Source organism: Pseudophryne corroboree, chromosome 1 (assembly GCF_028390025.1).
Source record: "Pseudophryne corroboree isolate aPseCor3 chromosome 1, aPseCor3.hap2, whole genome shotgun sequence".
In the NCBI taxonomy this organism is placed as follows: domain Eukaryota; kingdom Metazoa; phylum Chordata; class Amphibia; order Anura; family Myobatrachidae; genus Pseudophryne; species Pseudophryne corroboree.
The window spans coordinates 1,226,190,175-1,226,216,357 of record NC_086444.1 but is presented as its reverse complement, the minus strand read 5'-3'; the positions used below and the strand labels follow the sequence as shown (position 1 = coordinate 1,226,216,357).

Sequence of the window (26,183 nt, the reverse complement as noted above, 5' to 3'; positions counted from 1 at the left end):
GCAGTGACATGATGTGAGGAGGGGAATGGAGGCAGCAGGAAGTCACAGACTGAGAGTTATGTAGTGGGAGGAGCAGGGTCCCCAGCAGCACAGAGTATATCAGGAGATGAGTGATGTGTCAGTGAGGACAGGGCTGCATGTGACAGGATGTGAGGAGAGGAATGGAGGCAGCAGGAAGCCATATAGTGGGAGGAGCAGGGTCCCCAGCAGCACAGAGTATATCAGGAGATGAGTGATGTGTCAGTGAGGACAGGGCTGCATGTGACCAGGGGCAGTGACATTGATGTGAGGAGGGGAATGGAGGCAGCAGGAAGTCACAGACTGAGAGTTATGTAGTGGGAGGAGCTGGGTCCCCAGCAGCACAGAGTATATCAGGAGATGAGTGATGTGTCAGTGAGGACAGGGCTGCATGTGACAGGGGCAGTGACAGGATGTGAGGAGGGAATGGAGGCAGCAGGAAGCCACAGACTGAGAGTTATATAGTGGGAGGAGCAGGGTCCCCCTGCAGCACAGAGTATATCAGGAGATGAGTGATGTGCCCGTAAGGCCGAGTTGTGATATTAAATGAGACTTGTGTGATGCAGACTCTTATATCCTGTAATAGAGGACATTGAGTTTCTGTGACCATTCTTATGGGCTGTTGCAGACTATTTCATAAATGCAGACCATAATAAATGTATTCAGTAAATAATGAAAATGTTATGCCCCAGCCGTGTATTGAATGTGTAGACATGTGATACGCCAGTGGTTTACCTGTGGAAGGTAATTGTGTGTACAGTACACTGTAGCTTGGCAGGAGATGGGGGTGTGAAGTCACAGCCACGCCTGGCAGCGCTCCTCATGCAGTGTGTGCAGCCTTTCATGGCCATGTCGCAGGAAGCTCCCAGTGTGCTGTCTGTGTCTTGTTTTTGTGTACTGTGCAGCCTCTTCCCCTGTACACGCTGTGTGCTGTAAACACCATGTATGTCTGGTGCGGGGTAGTTGGGGTAGAAGAACCTTGTAAGGACTGTATTTCATGCATGGTGTGATCCCTGCTGCTGGGGGAACGTCCTGTCAGGAGTGGTGACTGTGGATTTTGTATAGTGGATCTGTGACGGTCGGATTGGCTCCTGGGATTTATCCAGCACTATATTGTATTTTGCAATTACTTATTTCTTTACTGTGCGCTTATAATGACCTTTTATATGGTCATGGCTATTCTGTGTTACATACATTCTGCTATATAGGAGACTGTATCCCCTCATTACTTGCTGCCAGTAATTGGCGATGAGGAACGAGCTGCATGCAGAACATCAGACGCTGCCTTAGATGGATGCTGGCCGAGGTGGCGGCTCTGGGATGTGTATCCGTCCTGTCTGCGGATGTGGCTTGCTCGCCCCGCCTGTTCCTGCCCTGGCAGATGGAGAATTGGATACTGTGGTCGCTTATTAATGCTCCCAGTTCTTCACACCAGGGAGATGATGTTCTCTATTAACCATTTGTATGCTGTCCTCAGTGTAGCAGAGGAGTGTCTCTATGGCACTGCCACTGGCAGGAGGGCACCCAACCCCTCACTCCCCTGACGAGTAGGGTGGAATTCAAATGTTTGAAAAGGCGGTTGGGTGTTTGTTTGTTTTCCCTATTAGATAGGAAAAAAATGACACCCAATTGACTTTTCAAAACATTTGAATTCCCCCGTAGAGTTCTCCTCATTGCATTGTGTGGTAAACACTGTGACAGGGTGATATTGCGCGCTAGGTATCTGATAGGGGGGAAAATAGGGACATATATCCAGGACCTGTTGGACTGACGCAGAGCTGCACACAAGTCCGGATCTCCGCAGTGGAGTGTATGTAACTAGGGGAGATTCCGAGACGGATGCAACTATTGCATATCATCTGGCGACAGAAAGCGCATAACTAGGCCTCTGGGTGTAGTAATCAGGGCCGGCACATGACCTGCTGGAAGCGCTCTTTTTCCGGGGGATTTTTTTTTATTTCTCTTACTTCCTAGAGGATGCTGGGGTCCACATTAGTACCATGGGGTATAGACTGGTCCACTAGGAGCCACTGGCACTTTAAGAGTTTGAGAATGTGGGCTGGCTCTTCCCTCTATGCCCCTCCTACCAGACTCGGTTTAGAAAATGTTCCCGGAGGAGCCGGTCACAGCTAGGGGAGCTACTAGGAACAGCCTCCCTGCTTCGAGGGACTAAGGGGAGGAGCAGTGTCCGACCTGCAGGGTCTGAGCCACTATCTCCGCTGACAGGACACTGAGCTCCTGAGGGGATCGAACGTTCCCCGCCACAGGGGATCGCTCACCCCAGCAGCATGCCACCACCCCCTTACAGAGCCAGAAGATTTCGGTGGCGAATGAGTCGCCGCCCCCCTTGGCAAGTGGGGAGCCGGTGTGAAGATGGCAGCAACAGGGTAGGTAGCGCAGTACTAACTGCACTCCGGGGCTCAGCGGTACATAGTGCGACGCTGTGAGGGGCGCCCTGAGCCTGCGCCTACACCCTACACTGACCTCTCAAGCCTCAGGGTCCCAGAATCGCTGCCAGCACATTTCCTCAGGCCAGTATAAACTTCAGAAGAGCGGGAAGCAGCGCCATGAAAGGGGCGGAGCTTCTCCTCAGAGCGGACCCAGCAGCGTTCAGCGCCATTTTCCTGCCTGCAGAAGCGCTGTCAGTGAGAGCAGTCCCTCTAGAGCAACTCCAGCTATCTCTTACGGTACCAGGAGGTTGTAGAAGGGGGGGCAGGAGGCTGTGTAAAGACTGTGTAACCTATTAAGGTACACGGTAAGCGCTGGGTAGGGTTTTCCCTATATCTTGAAGCGCTCTGTGTGGGTTAGCTCCAAGCTCTGTGTCTCTATTGCCATTCTTATGGGGGAACTCTGTCTGCCCTCTCCTGTGTGTGTGTGGAGTGTCTGTGGTCTCCATAAAACTATGTCCAGGGACTCTGTGACATATGCTGCAGAGGATAATTCCTCTCAGGATGAGCCCATTCCATGTAATCAGGATTGCACTGTTTAGCGCAGGTCCCTGCAAGGGAGCCTGAGTGGTTAGCCTCTCTTAAAAGTATGATTTCTCCGATTTCTACTAGGGTTGCACAAAATGAGACGGCAACTCAGGTTTTACAGAACTCTATGGCAGTTTGGTCCGGTTCTGTTACCTCAGGGCCCCCTAATGTACGCTCTCAAAATCGTGCTCTTGCCCAGATTATGCAAGATGACACGGATACAGTTTCTGACACAGCAGATGGTGATGGGGATGTGCTGCGGGGGGGCGGCATCTTTTGCAAAAGGGGTGCAGTTAATGATTGAGGCCATTAGAGGTGTGTTGAACATTGCTGATACAACACCTGAGCAGGTTGAGGAGGCTTACTTCACTGATAAGAAAGCCTTGCTAACCTTCCCTGCGTCTAAAGAATTAAATGCTATATTTGAGAAATCCTGGGAAAACCCGGAGAAAAAATTTCAGATCCCTAGAAAGGTTCTGGTTGCTTTTCCCTTTCCTGAGGAGGATAAGAAAAAATTGGAAAACTTACCCATAGTGGACGCATCTGTTTCCAGACTCTCAAAAAAGGTGGTTTTACCTGTTCCAGGATCTACCTCGTTAAAAGAGCCGGCTGATCGCAAAATTGACACTACGCTCAAATTCATATACACGGCTTCAGGGGCGATATTACGTCCTACTATTGCCTGTGCATGGATTTCCAAAGCTATAGTAAAGTGGTCAGGCACGTTACTTGAAGATTCGGATACAATGGATAAAAGTGACGTTGAATTGTTTTTACGTAACATACAGGATTCTGCAGGATTTATGGTGGAATCCATGAAAGACCTGGGTTCGATTGCTGCAGGGATATCTTCCATGTCTGTCTCGGCTCGCAGAGTACTTTGGCTGCACCAGTGGTCTGCCGATGTGGAATCCAGGAGAGGTGTGGAGACCCTACCCTACACAGGTCAGGCTCTCTTTAAGGAAGCGTTGGATGCGTGGATTTCCACGGCAGCCGCGGGTAAGTCACCTTTTCTTCCCTCAGCTGCACCTGCTACGAAGAAACCCTTTTCTTCAGCTGCGTCACAGTCCTTTCAGGCTGCCAAATCAAGAAAGACCAAGCCGTCTAACACCTTCTTTAGAGGAGGTCGGGTAAAATCCAAGAAACCTGCTGCCGCGGGTTTCCAGGAACAGAAGCCTGCTTCAGCTACGTCAGAGTCCTCAGCATGACGGTGGACCGTGCGGCCTGGAGGTAGGGCCGGTGGGGGCGAGGCTCAGACTATTCAGCCACGTCTGGGAGTCGTCCGGCCTGGACCTCTGGGTACAGGTTATTGTGTCCCAGGGGTACAGACTGGAGTTTCAAGATCTCCCACCTCACCAATTCTTCAAATCAGGCTTGCCAGTTTTGCTGGCAGACAGGGCTGTCTTACAGGAAGCCATCCAAAAGTTGGTAGTCACAGGTAATTGTACCAGTTCCACCTCATCTGCAAAACAAAGGTTACTAATCGAACCTTTTTGTGCTACCGAAACCGGATGGTTCAGTCAGGCCCATTCTGATCTTGAAATCGCTAAACCTGTTTCTGGGGGAGTTCAAGTTCAAAATGGAGTCTCTGAAGGCGGTGATATCAGGTCTGGTGGAGGGGGAATTCCTGGTATCCCTGGATATCAAGGATGCGTACCTCTACATTCCGATTTGCCGCCGCATCAGGCTTTTCTCCGATTCGCACTGTTAGACAGTCATTTTCAGTTCCAGGCACTGCCATTCGGCCTCTCGACTGCACCGAGGGTGTTCACCAAGGTGATGGTGGAGATGATGGTTCTCCTCTGCAGACAGGGAGTGAATATAATCCCGTATCTGGACGATCTGCTAATAAAGTGCAGAGTTTCTTCTGGAGGAGAAAGCATTGGTGATACAAACAATGGTCCGGGATGTTTGAAGCCAGCCCGGGTTTCGGTTCATCAGTGCATTCACCTTCTGGGGAAGATGGTGGCCTCTTACGAGGCTCTGCAGTACGAGAGGTTTCATGCTTGGCCCTTCTAACTGGATCTCCTGGACAAGTGGTTGGGATCTCATCTACACATGCACCAGAGAATACGTCTGTCGCCAAAGGCCAGAATTTCATTCCTCTGGTGGCTACAATTACTTCACCTTCTGGAGGGTCGCAGGTTCGGGATTCAGGACATCATTCTAACCACGGATGCAAGTCTCCGTGGCTGGGGCGCAGTCTCTCAGGGGGAAACCTTCCAAGGAAGGAAGTAAGGAATCCGGCCTACCAATAAACATTCTGGAACTAAGAGCCGTCTACAACGGTCTTCTCCAAGCGGCCCATCTTATGCGAGATCGAGCCATTCAAGTGCAGTCGGACAATGTAACGACAGTGGCTTGCATAAACCGACAGGGTAGAACGTAGAGCAGAGCTGCAATGGCAGAGGCAACAAGATTTATCCTCTGGGCAGAAAAATACGTGTTGGTGCTGTCGGCAATCTTCATTCTGGGAGTAGACAACTAGTAAGCGGACTTCCTCAGCAGACACGATCTCCATCCAGGGGAGTGGGGACTCCATCCGGAGGTGTTCACGGAGATAACAGATCTTTGGGGTGTACCTCAAATAGACATTGATGGCCTCTCGTCTCAACAAGAAGCTTCAACGTTATTGTTCCAGGTCAAGGGACCCGCAAGCCGTGGCAGTGGATGCCCTAGTGACTCCGTGGGTGTACGTGTTTCCTCCACTTCCTCTCATTCCAAGAGTACTAAAACTCATAAGGAGAACAAGAGTTCAGGCAGTCATCATTGCTCCAGACTGGCCAAGAAGGGCTAGGTACGCGGATCTTCTGGATCTACTGCTAGAAGAGCCGAGGCCTCTTCCTCTTCGGGAGGACCTGCTACAGCAGGGGCCGTTCGCCTATCAAGACTTACCGCGGCTACGTTTGATGGTTTGGAGGTTGAACGCCAGATGTTAGTTCGGAAGGCCATTCCGAACAAGGTTATTCCTACCCTGATGCAGGCTAGGAAAGGAGTAACGTCCAAACATTACCATCGTTTTTGGGAAAAATATGTATCTTGGTGGGAGTCCAAGAAGCTTCCTACGGTGGAGTTTCAACTGGGACGGTTTCTCTTCTTCCTGCAAGCAGGTGTGGATATGGGCCTGAGGTTGGGATCCGTAAAAGGTCCAGATTTCGGCCCTATCCATTTTTCTTCCAGAAACAACTGGCTTCCCTCCCGGAGGTTCAGACTTTTCTGAAAGGGTTTCTGCACATCCAGCCTCCCTTTGTGTCACCTACGGCGCCCTGGGATCTTAACGTGGTGTTACAGTTCCTCCAATTGGATTGGTTCGAACCTCTATCAGAGGTTGAGGTAACATTTCTCACGTGGAAGGCTGTCACTTTGTTGGCCTTAGCTTCTGCTAGACGTGTGTTGGAGTTGGGGCCTTTGTCTTGTTAGTGCCCCTACTTGATCTTCCATGAAGAGAGAGCTGAGCTCAGGACACGTCAGCAGTTTCTTCCGAAGGTTGTGTTGGCATTTCATATCGACCAACCTATTGTGGTGCCAGTTGCTACTGACTCCTCAATTTCATCAACATCCTTGGATGTTGTAAGGGCTCTGAAAATCTATGTGAAGAGGACTGCTTGTCACAGAAAGTCGGACGCTCTGTTTGTCCTGTATGATCCCAAGAAACTTGGGTGTCCTGCTTCTAAGCAGACTATCTCTCGCTGGATTAGGTTCACTATCCAGCATGCGTATTCTACGGCAGGATTGCGGTGTCCTACGTCTGTTAAGGCCCACTCTACTCGTAAGGTGGGGACTTTCTGGGCGGCAGCCTGGGGTGTCTCGGCAGTGCAACTTTGCTGAGCGGCTACTTGGTCTGGATCTAACACGTTTGCAAAGTTCTAAAAGTTATGGTACTAATGTGGACCCCAGCATCCTCTAGGATGTAAGAGAAAATAGGATTTTGGTTACCTACCTGTAAATCCTTTTCTCGTAGTCCGTAGAGGAAGCTGGGCGCCCGCTCAACGCTTCGTTTTCCTGCTAGCGTTATTTGGATCAGTACAACTTTGTTTTAGTTGAGTACTGCATTGTTACTTGGTAAGTAATGTTTCAGCTGTTGCTGAGTAGTTCAAGCTAGTTGTCTTGATGTGCCTTGTATGTGTGAGCTGGTATGACTCTCGCCACTATCTGTGTAATATCCTTCTCTCGAAGATGTCTGTCTCCTCGGGCACAGTTTCTAGACTGAGTCTGGTAGGAGGGGCATAGAGGGAGGAGCCAGCCCACACTCTCAAACTCTTAAAGTGCCAGTGGCTCCTAGTGGACCAGTCTATACCCCATGGTACTAATGTGTACCCCAGTATCCTCTACGGACTACGAGAAAAGGCTTTAAAATGAAAATCCTAGTTTGTGAGATCCTTGGCAGTGAAATGTTACTGGGAGCAGCTACAGCGTGCCCGTCTACATGGGTGATCCGCTGCGGTACTCGGGACAGTGGTATCACCTGTCTGACTATCCATAGTCACTAGGGGGGGGAGAGACAGTAATATACACACACCTGCAGTGCCCAGGTTGTGTTTGTGTGTAAACATGTGACCGTGTCATGGGTATGTTGTCAGGTTTGTTTGTACTGTGTGTCTAATGCAGTCTATATGCAGATCTGCCCAACTGAGCTTGCAATCTAGGTTTTATTGACTACAGCTTGTACCGGAGTCTCTAATTCGTCTCCTTAAATGGACACTGCCACCTCCAGCAGCACCTGATGGAGGTGGTAGTGCCTTTGTGTGATCTTGCTTCCCCCCCCCCCCCCCCCTACCCTTTAGTGCCCTGGAGCACAGTTTCACATAACGACTGCTGAGGATCCATCGCAGTTAGTCCAGGAAAGTTATTTCTCACTTGTAGAGGCGGCGTTGTCAGTGGTAACGGATGGACGGCGGTCACCTGGCCAAAGCCTACAGTTATACACACAGAACGGGAACAGATTCCAAAACACTGCGATACGGTTATTTGATTATTTTACTCCAATGGAGTCTGGTGTAATACAGTAATATAACAATAATACCACACACACACACCAGGGTACATTCAGTCAGCAGTTACTAATATTTTACTGTGTTTTTGGAGGGATCCGGTTAGGATCCTTGCTGTCCAAAATATCGACACTGGAATCCAATATGTAACGCTGGCGCCTAATTCTCGATGGGGATCACAATCCCAGCGCCGGGATCCTGATCGCTGCACTGCCGGGCTACCGGAGAAGTAGGCAGTGCTGGAAGGGTCAGGATGTGGGGGTGGTGGGTTTGGCACCATCGTGGAGGGTTAGGCTTAGGCTGCAAACAGGGAGAGTTGGGGTTAGGGGGCCACTGGGGGGAGGTAAGTATACTTGTCTTCCACTGACTGGATTCTGATCATGCTATTCTGACTGCCGGCATATCCATCCCAACCCATTTTTGGAGTGTGGGAAGAAATTGCAGTACTCTAAGGGAACCCATGCAAACACTGGGAAATATAAACAATCTAGGCAGCAATGCTGGCCACTGTGCCTGCAAGCTACACATGTGGTGTTCCCCCACTGGTTGGGGGTCATTCCGAGTTGATCGCTAGCTGTCTTCGTTCGCAGCGCAGCGATTAGGCAAAAATGGCACTTCTGTGAATGCGGCGCAATGCGCATGCGTGATGTACTTTCACAACAGTCGATGCTTTTGCACACGAGGTTTAGCGGCGCTTTCCAGTTGCACTGCTGGCCGCAGAGTGATTGACAGGAATGGGGTGTTTCTGGGAGGTAACTGACCGTTTTCAGGGAGTGTGCTGAAAAACGCAGGCGTGTCGGATACAAACGCAGGCGTGCCTGGGAAAACGCAGGCGTGTCGGATACAAACGCAGGCGTGCCTGGGAAAACGCAGGCGTGGCTGGTCGAACGCAGGGCGTGTTTGTGACGTCAAAACAGGAACTAAATAGTCTGAAGTGATCGCAAGCTAGGAGTATGTCTGGAGCTGCTCAAAAATATTTTGGTGCTGCTCTGCAATCCTTTCGTTCGCACTTCTGCTAAAATACACTCCCAGTGGGCGGCGGCTTAGCGTTTGCACGGCTGCTAAAAGCAGCTAGCGAGCTAACAACTCGGAATGAGGGCCCTTGTCTTTCATGCAGTCTTCCTGTCTGCCCTGATATGTGATGTTCTGCTCCACAGTCACCGGGGGGTACAGAAAGCAATCCCTGGCTCCGCTCCCATTGTGTGCTGTACAGCTTGCTGCAGCAGTGTAGTAATGTGCCAGATTATTGGTGAATAATGCAATATATCAGTAAACCCGCAGCCACGCCTTCTAGGCCTACTAGTATAGATATACCGCTGCCACTCTCCTCTTACCAGCGCTGACGTTCTCTTTCCCCCGGTGATCAGCGCTGTCCTCTCCCGTTCCGTCCTGCCAGTAACTCTGTGCTGCTATTGGGAAGACTACAGACATTTGTGTACTCCCCCCTGTAAAAGTGCCCGGAGTGTAGGGGTGTTACTCTGAGGTGACACATCGCCTTGGAATAGACGGTCGCTGACATGTAGCTTCATCCATAAAACTGGGGACTTTTTTTTTTTTTGTAATCCAGAACAAATTTCATAAAACCTAAAAGGATTATCCTCCAATTTGCTGGAATGAATGCGACGCTGGTAATAAAACCTCTGAGCTGGTGGCGTGCTGCCGGAGATAGATAGGGAATGTGAATGCTCTGCCTCCTCTGAGAGCGATACTCTGAGCAGATTAGTGCGGAATAGAGGAGAGCTACGTCGTTCTGTCCCCGTGCAGCTCCTGATAACGCTGTGCCACCGCGAGCTGCCTGTTACCCGGTGTTACTAGTCACTACCCACATTATAGGAACATTATAGCGGTTCTGCAGGTGTTCCACATTGCACTTGAATCTGTTTAAGCTGTGTCTGTTTATAACACAGATTAGCAACGTATGGAATTGGTATACTGTGCTCAGAATGCCTAAAACTGAACTATCCCATAGCAGAGTGCGTCCCCTAGTGGACGTGTGCAGTACTATAGTCTGTTTCCATCCAGCTGTAACTTGGAGCCAGCTGCTGTGTAAGCAAATGTTGTTCTGTGTGTAGTGATTAATCAGATATAGCACTCATAGACACTAACAGCTACACTGTCCTAATGGCAGAGGGGCTTCTTGTATATGGGAGGCACCGCTAAGGCTTGGGCTAACCCATCTAATGACTGCTTGCTGTACCTCATTATAATCTGTAAAATACATCCATGTTGTAATACATAAATCTGGCATTGTCTCAGATCACTTGGTTTCCAGCATATGACGGGTTAATGTGTTTTGGTATGCGTATGAGGCTTGCTTTGTCACCTTTTAATGCTGAGATGCCTGGTGTTACTGAACTCTGTAAGTGTAGTTTCTGTTTTAATTTGTTTTGCCCTCAAAGAATTTACTTTTCATTTTATGTTGGTTTATGCCAGTTTTTGTCGTTAAATCAGATTTAATAAGGTGCGGTCTTTGTGTTCTTACAGAATCTATGCATCAGGCTTGATTTTTATTGATTTTTATAAACGCTTAATCTAGCCAGGGGATTGCTTCGTTTTTACTTGAACTGAGCTAGGTTGTGTTTGATATAAGTAAAAGTCACTGAAGACTTGTGAGAAGGTGGCAGAGTTGGCACAGTCTGATGTTCAGTGTATGATCTCAGCAGATGGTATGTAGGTGTATATCATTTCTCTACTACAGTGGAAGTTTTTTTTTTTTTTTAATGCAGATCGATAGAAATTTTTTAATCAGAACGTGTATGGAGGGACAGCGTGTTGCTCAGTGTTGCCTGTCTTCCTACTCTGTTACACTTAACTGCAGCTACTTTCTTGGGCCACATACCTAAAAGATTCTGATACATATGGGACAAGTAAAACTTGAATTGGATCAGTATCCGTTGGGACAGCACGGAGAGTGTAGTGGTTAGCATTACTGCCTCTCAGCACTGAGGTCATGGGTTCGATTCCCATCATGGCCCTAACTGTGTGGAGTTTGTATATTCTCCCCGTACTTGCGTGGGTTTCCTCCAGGTACTCCGGTTTCCTCCCGCAATCCAAAAATATACTGGTAGGTTAATTGGCTCCCAACAAAATTAACCTTCGTGTGAATGTGTATATATGTGATAGGGAATATAGAATGTTGGCTCCACTGGGGCAGGGACTGATGTGAATGGCAAATATTCTATGTAAAGCGCTGCGGAATATGTGTGCGCTATATAAATAGCTGGTAAGAAATAAATAAATGTGTCCCTGGACTGCTGCATGCATCCACTAAGTACATCTCTGCAGAGCAAGTCTACAAATCTGTCACTCACACTCTGCTTCTCACATGCAGAAGCCCCTCCTCCTTACATGGCAGCCTTACAAGGAGAGCATGGTGAGATGTTTAGTAACCTTTTATGTGTATTTTATTTAAGATGTATGCGGTACAGAAATGTCAGGGAAAGGAAAGGAAGTAAGGCAGATAAGCCTGGGGAACGCAGACATGGTCACTGTGCAATCCACTGTAAGACAGTAAGTTGTATTCCCAAAATGCAAGTGAGAGGAGCTAAACCGGCCCTGGTTTTCTGTATTACTAGTTACCAGCTCGTTAATACAACGTACCAAAATGTCTCCTCCGGCGGCTGTGCGCACACGAGCGGAGCAACAATTAATTTGCTCCGTCCGTGATCATCTAGTGGCCGCTGGCATGCAAAACAATTGAACCCCCCATAGAGGTGAGGAGCAGCGTTAGCCTTTTATTATATAGGATAGTTTATGTAAAAGGCACCGCACCAATCTGCAGAAGCGGAGACTAGAGCAGACCCCATAGGCAGAGTGAGGGCTTTGTGGGTGGGGAGTTGCAGTTAAGTTCTATAGGGGGACATAAGCCAGGGATCGGTGTCTGGTCGGAAGCCCCTTCCCATAGCTGCTGCAGAAGCTGCCGCTTCCATAAAATGTCTAATGCTTCCACTTTGTTAATAAGCGTTTCTGAATGGCCCTGCCATGCAAGTGACGTGTAATGTAGGTTGCAGGTCAGTGTCCCATGAGATCTGCGCAGAGGTATGGCTGACTTGATATCATCTGCAAATAGCATAACACCGTGTGGTGAGATAATCTGACAGCTGTAACATGTTCTATTCAGCCCTGAGTGATGGTTGCCCCTATATGTGGGGGCTTATTATGGCGACATGCCTGGTAAGTGAATGCAGGCAGCCTGCACTGTAACACTGGGGTACATGAATGCCAAAGGTCAGATGCCTGGCTCATATCGCTGTATGTTTCTAATATTAGAGGGTACCAGCTTCCGCATGTATCCTGTAACATACTGTGGTGACGCTGTGCCTGGTACCCACAGGAAGGAGATCTATCTATAGGCCTGTAATATATACATCCTGTAACAGCCTATGTGCTGAAGGGCTGCTTCTCGCTGTCGTTGTACTGGATGAGCGGGTCACCCTGAGTTCTGGTGGGTGAGAGGAAGTAATGTGACACAGGAGTATAGGTATCTATGTTCTGCATGTATGTTACTACTGGAGTCTCCTTATACCAGTGTTGGGGGTCCCTGGTTCTCACTGTGTGTTCTGTCTTGTGTAGGGCTCGGCGGAGACCAGGATGGGCGACAGTTTCTGACGAGTGAGAAGACTTGGGCTGGTATCATTAATGGCTGCGGCTAAGAAAGGTAAAACCTATGCTCTATCAGATGTCCTTTTTATGTGTGTAATATATACAGTATGTATTGGGGCTCATCGGTGCACGACTCTGTGTCTGCACAGTATCCAGAACCCAGCTGCAGTCGCTGCCTCTTCTGACCACTCCCTATGTGTATCTGGCACAATGCAGATGTGCTGTACGGCTGGGGCCACACATAGCGGTTTAGCAGGGTGCAGCAGAACCGGACCTGAAGTTACACCTGAGCCCAAGACTGCCTGCTTCCAATACTGCAAGCTTCCGGCAGGGGGGGTTTGCGGTTCTACCGCATTGTGGCCCTCATTCCGAGTTGTTCGCTCGCTAGCTGCTTTTAGCAGCATTGCACACGCTAGGCCGCCGCCCTCTGGGAGTGTATCTTCGCTTAGCAGAATAGCGAACGAAAGATTAGCAGCATTGCTACTAAATTCTTTGCAGTTTCTGAGTATCTACGGACCTACTCACAGATTGCGATCAGCTCAGTCCGTTTAGTTCCTGGTTTCACGTCGCAAACACGCCCTGCGTTCGGCCAGCCACTCCCCCGTTTCTCCAGCCACCCCTGCGTTTTTCCCTGACACGCCTGCGTTTTTTTGCAAACGCCGGGAAAACGCTGAGTTGCCGCCCAGAAACGCCCCTTTCCTGTCAATCATTTACCGAACAGCAGTGCGACTGAAAAGCGCAGCAGAAGCCACAGCGAATCTAAGTTTTGTGTAAAAAAACTAAGCGCATGTGCCCTGCGTACCATGCGCAGTTAGCAACAAATCGCAGCATAGCGAAAATCGGCAACGAGCAAACAACTCGGAATGACCCCCTGTGTACGCACATACATTCAAATGTATGCGTTGTACTTGTCGTCCTGCTGACATGCTGCGGTTGCATCCGGCGGGTGCGGTTCAGCAGGATATGTGTAGACTGCCTCATAGAATACCATTTGCAGGCTCCTACCTGCCAAGCGGGACCCGCTAAACCGCTATGTGTGGCACCAGCCTTAGTACATGTTGTGTCCAACACTGGCACACAACTCCCCAGCGCTCTCATAGCCCACATGTCCTACCCTCACACGTGCCAATGCCCAGGATGACAGTCTGCTCTCAGTATACGTATACTCTCCATGGGCCTGCTTGTCATTACTGGGGGGCATTTAATACTATACTACTGCTACACATGTCCTGCGTCTGTGTGACGTGCATGTTACCACTTTCTCCAGTGTATAATACTACGTTGTTGTGTTATAATCCTGTCCTAATTGGTATTTGCAGTGTGTCTTTAGTCTTTCCGTAGCTTGTGTGGCCCGCGCACTCACGTTCTGCGTCCCGTTCCTGCAGGCTGTGCCTCTTATTGACCATGGTTCCATTAGTCATTTAGGCAGGCGCTATGAGAGCAGACAATAACCTAATTATCTGCAGCCTGTGTAATGTGAGCGCGACCAGACCCCTGAGGAGGCGTCTGACCTTGCCCACAAACCTGCAGCTAGAGAGTGGAGAGGCCTGGCTCTGCTGCGATGTTCTGCAGCTCGCAGTGGCTCCGTGTTAGCCGGCAGTCTGCCTATATCTCTGAGAGTTACCCCCAGACAGTCCGTTCATAAACCATTTTGTAACTTCATTTCTATGCTAAAAATCCCTTTGCCAGTCACAGTCCTCCGTCTTCAACTGCTGGGATCAGCGATGTATCCAGATTAAAGGCTCTGATCCTCTTATGTCGTCCTTATGTTGCAGGAAGTGATGCGCACTTGGAATAGCGGCGTGCGTCTTACTCATTTTGTTATAGTCCTAGCTCTTGGGAGTAGGGACCACGGCCTGCGTACCCCGTATGTAATATCAGGACGCACAAAGCTTGGCCAGTCAGTGACATTACAGCCCCCATCCATGACATGAAGGGACATTACGGTGGCTGGTTACTACAGGTTATAACCTGTTTATGGCTAACAAGGCTCTCTGTACAAAAGGTGGTGTAACCCGTAGCAACCAGTTTACGTGAAGGCTCTCCTCTGTATACAGCGGGTAGGAGGGTCTATAGCTGTGCTGGCTCTACCCCTCTATAGCGCTGTACGAGCGAGAGGCTCCGTTATGTACTGGCAGGCTGAGACTGGCACAGAGGCCTCTGATATAGATACCAGATTCACATTCAGTTCCTTGTAGGTGGGAGCTACGCACTTCCTGCGACAAGCCCAGAGTCTGCACTTAGCGCGGCTTTCTGTGCGCACCCTCCTGATGTGCGATCATAAGTCAGCGTTACAGTGAGTAGGGCTTCAGGGCTAGCCGTGACCTGGCGGCTGCATTGCGCACTTGGCCCAAGAGCTTTAATTTCCATTTAAGAATTGAATCGCCAATCCCCCGACCGCCCCAGGTCTCTCTCTCCCTAGCACGTTGTCTGTGAGTGAGACTTTACAGAGACGGTACCCTCCTTGGTAACGTGTCCTTTTACCTCTGCAGGTGCAAAGCCGAAAGTGGCTGGCGTCCGATTCGCTGCAGGCTTCCCCGAGGAGGGGGCACACAACCATGTGCACTTTGATGAGAAGTTACATGACTCGGTGGTTATGGTCTCTCAGGAAGAAGATGGACTATTTTTAGTGAAGGTAAATGCATTAGGATGGTTATTGAGAGAGTGCGGCGTCCATTCAGTATTATCCATGGCGTGTGTGCTAGGCCTCAGGCGTAGCAGAGGAGAAGGTGCTGGGACGTGTAGGTTAGCCTTGCCGGGTGTTAGGACAAGTTTTCACAATTTGTCCATATTTTTTAATCTAAATATTGTGTATGTAAAAGTATTGTACATCCCTTGTGCTAATGTCACCCAATGTCTTGGGGAAAGTATAAAGGAGAGCTGGGGTGGTGTCTGGAGCTGGAGAGGACAATCCAGAATTGTGGTACTTGGCCTCCACATCTTCCAGCAGGACGTTGGTGGCATCGGTGCTTCTATAATAGGTGCAATGTGTGCGGTGCACATGGGGAACACACCGTACACATTACATCCATATTATAATACTTGCCTCTCCGGAGTCCAGCAACGGCCGCTGTGGCGAAAATCTCCTCCTCCACAATGGCTGCCACACATGCGCAGTAGTGAGTTTGGTCTCCAGAACATGACGGGCGCCATGTTGCTGGAGACTACTGCACAGTGCAAGAGAATGGGGCCCACTCGGAGTCTGCACAGGGGCCCCCTCCTCTGATAAAACGCCCCTGGTTAGTTGATGGTGGGCCAGAGTTGTGTACTGGGACTACAATTTGTGAATGCAGCCTATAGTGATGCTGCAGATCTTTAATATTGGCACAGAACGCCGGCGCAGACTGGCCCCCAGCTTTTGCAGTGTCGCTCTTATAATATATATTATATAATAATAATAATATAATAAAGCCACTAACTCTTTATTAATAAATTGGAATAATCCAGAATACAGTCTTGGAGACGTGGGATGATGGGTGCCTGTGTAGTTCTTCTGCACCCAGCAGGGTGCGCCGCATCGTAGGGTGTAGGAAAGGAGCTGTGATTCGGGCAATGTACCAGGATGCCGTCTGGCTGTGCGTTACATTGGCGTCCGCAGATGCCGGTGCAGCACTATGTATTTGTTGTAAATGCAAAAAAGAAGAATTTACCAATTGGTAATTCTAGCCAGGCGTTGATTGGGGAGGTTCAACACAGCAGCTATATAAGAGGTTGGTCAGACCTCACATACAATAGGCAATAAAAATAGATAGCGCTAGTAGGTCATAGATGAGATAAGTATATCAAACAACATATTTAATACATAATAAAACCAATGTAACATCCATATGGAGTAATAATATATGATAAATAAAACATTAAAAAACCTTATTGAAAAAGGATTTAGGAAAAAACTCCCATGTGCACTGATAAAGCAGTTGTGGAGATAATAGGACCTGTTCCTATAATGTAGTCCCCTTCTAAAAGTCCATAGACCCACTTAGTGGTCGAGTGCCGACATTAATAGTTACCGCAGGTATATCCAAGGATAATTTTAAGCGGCTTGGCAGTCCGCAGTATTGCAGTTCCTCGGTAAGGTAGATGGTTTAGCAATGTCCACAGTTCAATTGGTATACCTCTAGTTGGGGTCTTTGGGTCCCAGTGAAATGGGGGGAACTTGGTTCAGGTCGTCCAATCTCCAAACAGTGCAGGTCCAGGGATTGATGCAGAAAGGCAGCTCACACCAACGCGTTTCGTTGTGTTTACACAACTTTTTCAAGGTGCTCACTAAGCTCTAAATAGGGGTTTATATACCCAAACAACATGGCTGCTCATTTGCATAGATAATTAGAATTTGACCATCTTATCTCATAATATGACCCAATTAATGACAGACATTAGTATAAGTATATATTACCAAATATATGAATAAAAAAGGTGACAAAAACTCCAACATTATGTTTATTTTCGTATGGGATGATCACATGCTTCTTTTTAGAAATATCTAACCTGTGCTGTAATACACAAAACCCGGAGTGGATCAAATGTGTGTGTATTAAACGTACTGCACAAATCCCCGGTATTAGCAATCCTTTCCAAATGTGAAGAGATTCTGTCTACTACTTTATATATTACCAGGGGGTTTCCTCCCCCTCACTCATATCGTAGGTGTCAGTAATCAATGGGGATGACGCGAACGGATCCCATCCCGTCGCGTCATCCAACACCGCCCGGCCGCGTAGTGATGATGCGGTCCGTATTCCGGCACCGCGTCATTCTCGCGGACGTGAGCGTCATGACGCAATGCGCTCCATGAACGTCATGACGTGGTGCATTCAATGTTGTCAGGGTAACGCGTCTATTATCGCATCACTTAGAAACGGCTCCGTGTGGTTCGCGGTGGGAGGCGTCCTAGATTCCATCAATAGCACTGTTATCCGTGTATTTCCGCCAACCACCATGCTAACCACACGGAGAAACATATAATATGTCATACATAATTTATACAGACTACTACCAGTGAGTATGGCATACCCATATTACATTCTATATTATTTCATAAGGTTTCATATACAAAATATATAGCAGAGTTAATGGAGAAATATTGACATTAGGCTATAGAATGTATTCATATCTTAGTAATTGATAGAGTTGGAGAGAAGAAAAGGGAAAAGCATAAATGGATGTCTCTGGCTACTAGGTCTATCTCAAACTTAGACCCCCTTTTTAGATATCTAAAGAGGGCATAGAAAACAGAAAAAAACATATATTTATAGAGATCACAGATAGCAATTTCTTACTATAGTTAGAACCCACTCTTGGGGTATCAGATTAAGACTACAACCAAAGACGCCCATAATATAGTGATGAGCGATTGACATACCGGATGATCTTTCAGCTCACATTTAATCATGTCAATAATATTATTAATGTAGTCATAATGTTAGGAGGGAGTAAATGAAGAAATAAAAAAAAAAAAAAAAAAAAATATATATATATATATATATATATATATATATATATATATATATATATATATATATATATATATATATATATATATATATATATATATATATATATATATATAATAATAAAGATCTAAACCCCTTGGCAAACAGTCATAACACTGAGTTAAGTTCAACTGCTTCATTTAGTCCTCTTGGATATATAGTGTTCAGTTTGAACATCCAGTATAGTTCCTGTTTGCACAAGGTTTTGTATCGATCACCCCCTCTTTTCGTTACACCCACTTGTTCAATTGCTATAAGATGTAAAGAACTGGGGTCCCCCCCATGGTGATCCCTAAAGTGTCTGGAGACACTATGTGTGGAGATTTTCTTGACAATATTACGGCGGTGTTCCATAAAGCGAATCTTAATGCTTCTTGTTGTCCGCCCCACATATTTCTGGTCACACCCACAGGAGAGGAGATATATTATGTAAGATGAATTACAGTTCATAAAGTTAGTCAATTCATACTCCTCTCCCTCCTTGATGTGAATGTGTAGTTTTCCTACACATATGTTTGCAGGTGGTACACCTGGTAGCCCCACATCGGAAAAAACCTTTGGGTCTCGACATCAACCAAGAGTCCCCTTTGGTCTGTTGTGTGGTAGCTTTTTGAATAAAACTAGGAGCAAGAATATTTTTAAGTGACTTATTCTTTTTAAAAATAAATTTCGGTTTGGGTGGTAGGTGGCTTCTCAAGAGGTTATCCTGATTCAAAAGGTTAAAGTTTTTACATACAATCCTTTTGATCTGCATGCTTTCATTATTATATGTAGATATAAAAGCTAGATTATCCAATTTAACATTAGAATCTTCTTCCTTTTTATTTATTTCTCTTTCATCCATCTGGGGGACGCTGCGCCATTACTTGTGGGTTAGAGGTGTGTGGTTGTGGAGTTTGGCACATAACTATTAAAACCTGACTCCTCCCCCTCTAACCCCTCCCATCTCCTTCCTGCCTAGCCAGTACCTCCGTTTTTGTTTTGTGCCTGTGGAGTACAGACACAGATTTTTTTTCTCTGAAGATTTTAGTTAGGTTTTTTCTTATTTTATGATTTGAGTGCCTAGTCCCTGTATACAGGTGACAGGTACTACTAGAGTGGGGTTAGATAGAAGTCCCACTCTATAATCTGCCGCTGGAGGTCACCATACTTCGGTCACTGGGGCTGGATTCCTATTTCTAAGAAGTCGGCAGTGAGAAGGTACAGGATAGACACAATCTGTCTGACAGTATTGGTCTATCCTTTCCTATATCTTTCTATATTTTTCATATAGATATATATATTTGATTTTATTTTTATTACCTTGCGTGTCCCCCCTCCATCCCTCCTCCCGCACAAGCATTTATTTATTTCTGCTACAAGGGGGGTCACCTCTGAGTAGCCCGGGAGAGTGGTGAGTCACTCCCTAGGGGTTTACTAGATGCTGCCGAACAGACCCGCTGTAAGTAGCGGCGCGCGGGAGCCACTACCGATCGAGCCGCTGTACATAGCGGCGTGCGGGAGCCACTGCTAGAACAGATGTTGTAGGTAACGGCACCCGGGAGCCGCTTCCCGAAGAGACACGCTGTATGTAGCGGTGCGCGGGAGCCGCTACCCGAACACAGAATCTGCAGACTTCCGGTTATAGCGCGCCTATGCTGAGCTACCCGGCGCTTACTTGCTTCAAAGAAGGGATTCCCGCCCTGCACTACCTCACACACTCTGATCCAGCGTCTACAGAGCCGGGCGCCATTTTCTCCAGAGGCAGTACGGGGGACGCGGTGCAGCACACAGCACACAACTTGGAAAATGTTTCAGTACTACTCACCCTGTTTATTCAGGGGGGATCACCTAACAGCAAGTATACTTTGGGGGCATTGTGTTATTCTATACAGAGATCTGTGGTATAGAGGGACCTGGGTTCAATCCTAGTGTCGCCTAGAGGATTTCTATTAAAGTTAACAGTATTTGTTTCAATATAAATGACACAGTATGCTTCACAATACTGTCCACTACTCTACTGTGTTTATAGTTCTTTGGTAGTGCATTTGTTTAAAAAAAAAAAAAAAAAAAGACAGATCGACAAGGGGGAAGACATCCTCGGGGGTTTAAATTGCCTGCGTACAATGTGAACGGACATGTTCTGGTGCATCTGGGGTGGTCCAACAGGGAAGTTCTGCGGACCTGTCTCTGTGGACGCAAAAAATATGGGCACATGTATTACTAATTTAACTCAATCCCTAAACAAGTTTATAAACTCTGCCGGCAGTTTTTCTGATACAACACAGCCACAACCGTTGCCCGCTATAACTTTATGGGGGAGGAGTTGGAGTCATTTCCATGGGAAAATGGGGACGTAGACCCAGAGTGGGACGAAGTTTCGGTCTGGGAAAGTGATTGGTCTAATAGCTCAGGTGTTAGAGTGCTGATAGTAATAGTCTGACGGATGGTGTCTAACAGGGATATTTTAAAGGAGCCCTAACTTAAGCCGGTTTCTCGTTCCCAAGTCCCTCAGAAGTTAAAATTTCTATATTCTTTTACAGAAAACAGCCCAAAAGGTAGACGCTTCCATTTCCCATTTAGCAGGAGCTACGGCTATTCCTTCGGTACAGTCGGTGACATTGAAAGATCCTACAGATAGGACGATGGCAGCAATGCCTAAATCTGTTTTCTTCATCACGATTCTAGCTGGCGCTTGGATCCTCAGGGCCGCGGATGACTGACTAACACAGGTCATATCTGGAATGCAGTCTGACGATCCATCAGAAGACATTCAATTAGCAGAACAAATTTCGGCTTACTTATGTGGGTGAGACCTTGATTGATTCTACTACGCGGCGCTCCCGTATTTCTGCCTTGACAGTGTCAGCAAGACGGTCTCTTTGGCTTCGGGTTTGGAATGCCGATTGTGACTCCAAACAGACCTTGGCGGCGGTACCCTTTGAAGGTGAGTTCTCTTTGGGTCGGAATCAAAGAAGATTATTTCAGCTACTACAGAAGGGCAGGAGCCCCTTTCTTCTGGCGGTTCCTCCGAAACCGAATACTACAAGGGATCGTTCCTTTCATGTACAGGACAGCGGTAGTTCCATTCCTTTCGTGCTGTCTCCACATATCCATGAAAAGAGTTTCAGAGGTGGAAGTAAACCTTCCGACAGACCTACTGCATGACGCCGGAGGGAGCAGTGACGGTTGGGACTCGGTTACTACAGTTCAACGAAGGGTGGCTCCTGTCGAAACCAGATAGGTGGGTGACGGAGGTCATATCCAAAGGATATACGTTAGATCTCGAGGAACCAGTCACATATCGTGTGTTCTTCACTTCTCTTCCAAACGGTCCCTCCAGATGTCGAGCTTTTCATCATGCAACAGCCACTCTTCTACGAAATTAAGTAAAATTTTTCTAGTTCCCACTCCGCAGAGAGGTCGGGGATTGTACTCGTGGACAAACTAGACTGTTCGTTTCAACAAAAGCTCAGAATGGACTCCATCCACTCGATTATCATCGCCATGGAACCAGGGGGATATTTGGCTTCAGTAGACATAAGACGCCTATCTGCTTGTTCCTATTGATACTCTTCCCTTTGGCTTATCCACGGCTTCTCCGGTATTCACAAAGATCATGGACCATGCGGTGGCAGTGTCAGGAAGTCAACATTACTCTGTATTTGGATGATCTGTTACTCAGGATACAGTCAGAGTTGATTCTTCAACAGAACTTGCGTCTCACAATAGAGACTACAGCCATTCGGATCAATAATAAATTGTCCAAAAGTCGTCTTGGCTTCCTTCTCAGAAAATAATTTTCTGGGACTCTTATTCGATACCAACAACCAGAAAGTATTTCTTCCTCAGTCAGGACATACAGTCCCGAATTTGAACACTGCGGCATTTACAGGTGGTTTCGGTTCTCCGATACATGCAGGTGTTAGACAAGATGGTGGCAACCTTCGAGGCAGTTCCATATACCAGGTTCATGCTCGACTCCTTCAGGCGCAGATTCTCATCCGTTGGACTTGTACAGGAACTCATCTCCACTTACAGCTGTTCCGCTTGTCGGTACAGACTTGTCAGTTGCTTCGCTGGTGGCTTTACAGCTCCAATTTAACAAAAGTTCAGTTCACATTTTGGCCTTGGGTGATGGTCACTACTGATGTCAACCTCATAGGTTGGAGTACGGCTTTTCAGACTCTTCAATTTCAGGGGTTCTGGGTCAGTCAAAGAGTAGAAGTTGCAGATCAACATCTTGGAGTTGAGGACAATCCGGTAGACACTACTGCAGATTCAAACCAGAGTACAGGGTCATCCAGTGCGGATTCAGTCCGACACCACCACGGCAGTTACTTACATAAACAAGCAAGGAGACACTCGAAGCTGATCTGCCTTGACACGATCAGATTCTCCTATGGTCGGAACATTGGGTTCCGGCCAGACCCGCGATTCACATGCCAGGACTCGAGACCTAAAAAGTGGATTTCTTAAGCCGTCACACGGTGCATCCGGGAGAGTGGGAACTTCACCGGGTGGGGTTTTCTGACTCTAGTAGCCCGGTCGGGGATGCCCGATGTAGATCTGATGGCGTCTCGTCTCAACAATAAATTTCATCTCTACGGGTCGTGTACTCAGGACCCTCAAGCAATTTTAATCGGCGCACTGATGGCGCTGTGGCACTTTCAACTGAGATATGTGCCACCACTTACACTGATCCCAAGTCTGCTTCAACGCATTCAGAGAGACTGTCTTCCAATCATTCTGGTGGCCCCAGATTGGCCAAACTGACAGTGGTACGCTCTTCTGCGCACTGTGGTCATCAGGGAACCATTCCGACTCCCTCTGCATCCACATCTTATGATTCAAGGAACATCTCACCACCCAGGTTGGATCGGCTGGTTTTTCTTAAAAAAAAAAAAAAAAGTTTTATTCCCGTCCTGTTGTGTAAATTATGATTCATGCCGGTGGCTTCTGGAATTACCACAGACTGTGGCATATTTACATTGCTTGGTGTAAAAAGCGTGGTTTACTACCGGATTTGTTTAGAGTTCCTTGTCTGTTATTCTTCCTTTAGGAGGGTCTCAATAAGGGTCTGAGACTTTCTTCACAAATGGGTCAGGCTTCTGCCTTGTCGGTTCTTTTTCAAAAGAGAATGGCTATCATTCCAGACGTTCTCACGTTCCATCAGGGATTTCTGCGGATTTAACCACTTTTTGTTCCTCCGGTTATTCCCTGGGACTTTAACTTAGTCCTTACGGATCTACATTGAGCCTTTGGCGAACGTTCCGCTGTTGTCTTTCTATTAAAAATTGCCTCCGCAAGATGAGTATCTGTATTGGAAGCTATGGTCTTACAGACCACCCTTGTTGGTTTTTCAGGAAAATCGTGTGGTTCTGCGAACAAAACCTTTCTTCCGAAGGTTGTGTCAGCGTTTCATCTAATCAGGACATCGTCCCTCCAGCGTTTACTTCTTCATCGTCCCTCTAGCGTTTACTCCTTTTCCTTCCAGGGAGGATTCCCAGTTGACTTGTAGATGTCCTTAGGGCCTTACGGATTTCTTTATCTCGTGCGGATTCTATCCATCAAACGGATGCTTTGTTGGTTTTTGATTGATGCGTCCAAAACGAGATTGGACAACTTCCAAGTACACTATGGCTCGTTGGGTAACTTCGGTCAGCAAACAGTCTTCTGATGTTTCCATTCCTAAATCGATCCGAGCTCCTTCGCCTCGAGCTGTTGGAGTTTTCTTGGGCTGTTCGCGGGGTTACATCTATAGAGCAGCTGTGTCGGGCGGCGACCTGCTCGTCTGTGCATACGTTTAAACAGTTTTACAGTTTTCGGTTTGTAGACTGCCTTTGTTGGGCGTCACTTTTTGCGGACGGCTATGCCGTCCCCGTCTCCCTCCTCTTATTAGCTTGCTTTGGGAAATCCCACAAGTAATGGCGCAGCGTCCCCCAGATGGATGAAAGAGAAAAGGTGATTTTTGTTACTTACCGTAAAATCTCTTTCTCTCTGATTCCATCTGGGGGACGCTGCGATCCCTCCCAGATGTTTGTCTGGTTTAACCAGTTAATTTTCTTTGATCTATCTCCTTTGGCTTGGCTAAACGTTAACTGAGGTACTGGCTAGGCAGGAAGGAGATGGGAGGGGTTAGAGGGGGGAGGAGTCAGGTTTTAATAGTTCTGTGCCAAACACCACAACCACACACCTCTAACCCACAAGTAATGGCGCAGCGTCCCCCAGATGGAATCAGAGAGAGAGATTTTACGGTAAGTAGCAAAAATCACCTTTTTATGCGTTACATTGGCGTTCGCAGATGCCGGTGCAGTAGTATGTATTTGTAGTCCTCGCAGGCGCTCTAGATCTCTCTATCTCCTGCATTCATTTCCTGTAAAGGGCACACATTATGTCACGTGTGATGTGTCGCCTGCGCTCTATAGTTGCTATGGCCACGGAGACGGCAGTGACTGGACTGTGATATCTGGAAAAGGCTTTTTACTTTAAATCTTTCACATAGTAGCGCTGACATCTCCTCATGTGTCTGGCGTTTGTGTGTTAGCAGCAACTAATCTGATCTCCACTCTAGTGGGAAAAACAAATCTCCCACCATTGTGTAAGAAGATGTACAGGGCTGATGCAGCGTGAGCTCTCCCCGGCTTGCTTAATGTGTCTTGGCCCTCGTTCCGGGTTGATCGCTCGCTAGCTACTTTTAGCAGCCGTGCAAACGCACAGTCGCCGCCCACGGGGGAGTGTATTTTCGCTTTGCAGGAGTGCGAACGCCTGTGCAGCCGAGCGGTACAAAACCATTTTGTGCAAAACAAAACTAGCCCTGTAGTTACTTATCCTGTGCGATGATTGCTGCAACGAAGGTCCCAGTATTGACGTCAGATACCCGCCCTGCAAACGCCTGGACACGCCTGCGTTTTTTTCCAAACACTCCCAGAAAACGGTCAGTTGACACCCAGAAACGTCCTCTTCCTCTCAATCTCCTTGCGATCGTCGCTAGAACCTGTGTAAAACCACGATGCTCTTTGTACCTGTACGCCACGCGTGTGCATTTCGGCCCATACGCATGCGTAGTTTTGCAGTTTTTTTTAAATGATTGCTACGCAGCACATCTCAGTCCTTCTCAGGGGCAGAGGAGGAAAGGGGATAGAAAAATGTGTCCTGACCATGCTCCACTCATGCTGACCAGCACATCTCAGTCCTTCTGAGGGGTGGAGGAGGAAGGGGGATAGGAAAGGGTCTCCTCACCATGCTCCACTCATGCTGACCAGCACATCTCAGTCCTTCTGAGGGGCGGAGGAGGAAGGGGGATAGGAAAGGGTCTCCTCACCATGCTCCACTCATGCTGACCAGCACATCTCAGTCCTTCTGAGGGGCGGAGGAGGAAGGGGGATAGGAAAGGGTCTCCTTACCATGCTCCACTCATGCTGACCAGCACATCTCAGTCCTTCTGAGGGGCGGAGGAGGAAGGGGGATAGGAAAGAGTCTCCTCACCATGCTCCACCTGCGCTTGCTATAAGCTGCTGTGGGTATCTGGAAATGGTATGCTTTCTTTTATGCAAATTTTGCCACCAACTCTTCATCAACCCCATATATCTATACAGGAATGTGTGTGACCTATTTGGGGAGATGTGGAGGATAAAAATATAGTAGTGGGTGCAGGTGCATGGTGGGATGAGGGTGGTATATGGGGGAGGGGGGTCTATAGAATATGGGAACAGGTGCATGGTGGGATGAGGGTGGTATATGGGGGAGGGGGGTCTATAGAATATGGGAACAGGTGCATGGTGGGATGAGGGTGGTATATGGGGGAGGGGGGTCTATAGAATATGGGAGCAGGTGCATGGTGGGATGAGGGTGGTATATGAGGGAGGGGGTCTATAGAATATGGGAGCAGGTGCATGGTGGGATGCAGGTGGTATATGGGGAGGGGGTCTATAGAATATGGGAGCAGGTGCATGGTGGGATGCGGGTGGTATATGGGGGAGGGGGGTGGGTTGAGGGTGGTATAAGGCAGAGGGGGGGATAGAAATAGGGAGCAGGCACATGGAGGGATGAGGGTGCTATATGGGGGATAGAATATGGGAGAAGGCACATGGGGGGGCTAAGGGTGGCATATGGGAGCTGGAGCA

At 47.8% G+C, this 26,183-nt stretch overlaps 1 protein-coding gene across 2 annotated transcripts in view; it reads left to right on the top strand.

Moving 5' to 3' along the window:
• Window positions 1–26,183, top strand: part of ADISSP (adipose secreted signaling protein) — a 148,226-nt gene that overhangs the window by 18,724 nt on the left and 103,319 nt on the right. For both annotated transcript variants that reach the window (XM_063925361.1, XM_063925360.1), the window contains exons 2-3: window positions 12,557–12,641; window positions 15,079–15,221. In XM_063925361.1, the coding sequence (XP_063781431.1) occupies window positions 12,623–12,641; window positions 15,079–15,221 (162 nt within the window). In that variant the 5' untranslated portion in view covers window positions 12,557–12,622. The remainder of the gene's footprint in view (window positions 1–12,556; window positions 12,642–15,078; window positions 15,222–26,183) is intronic.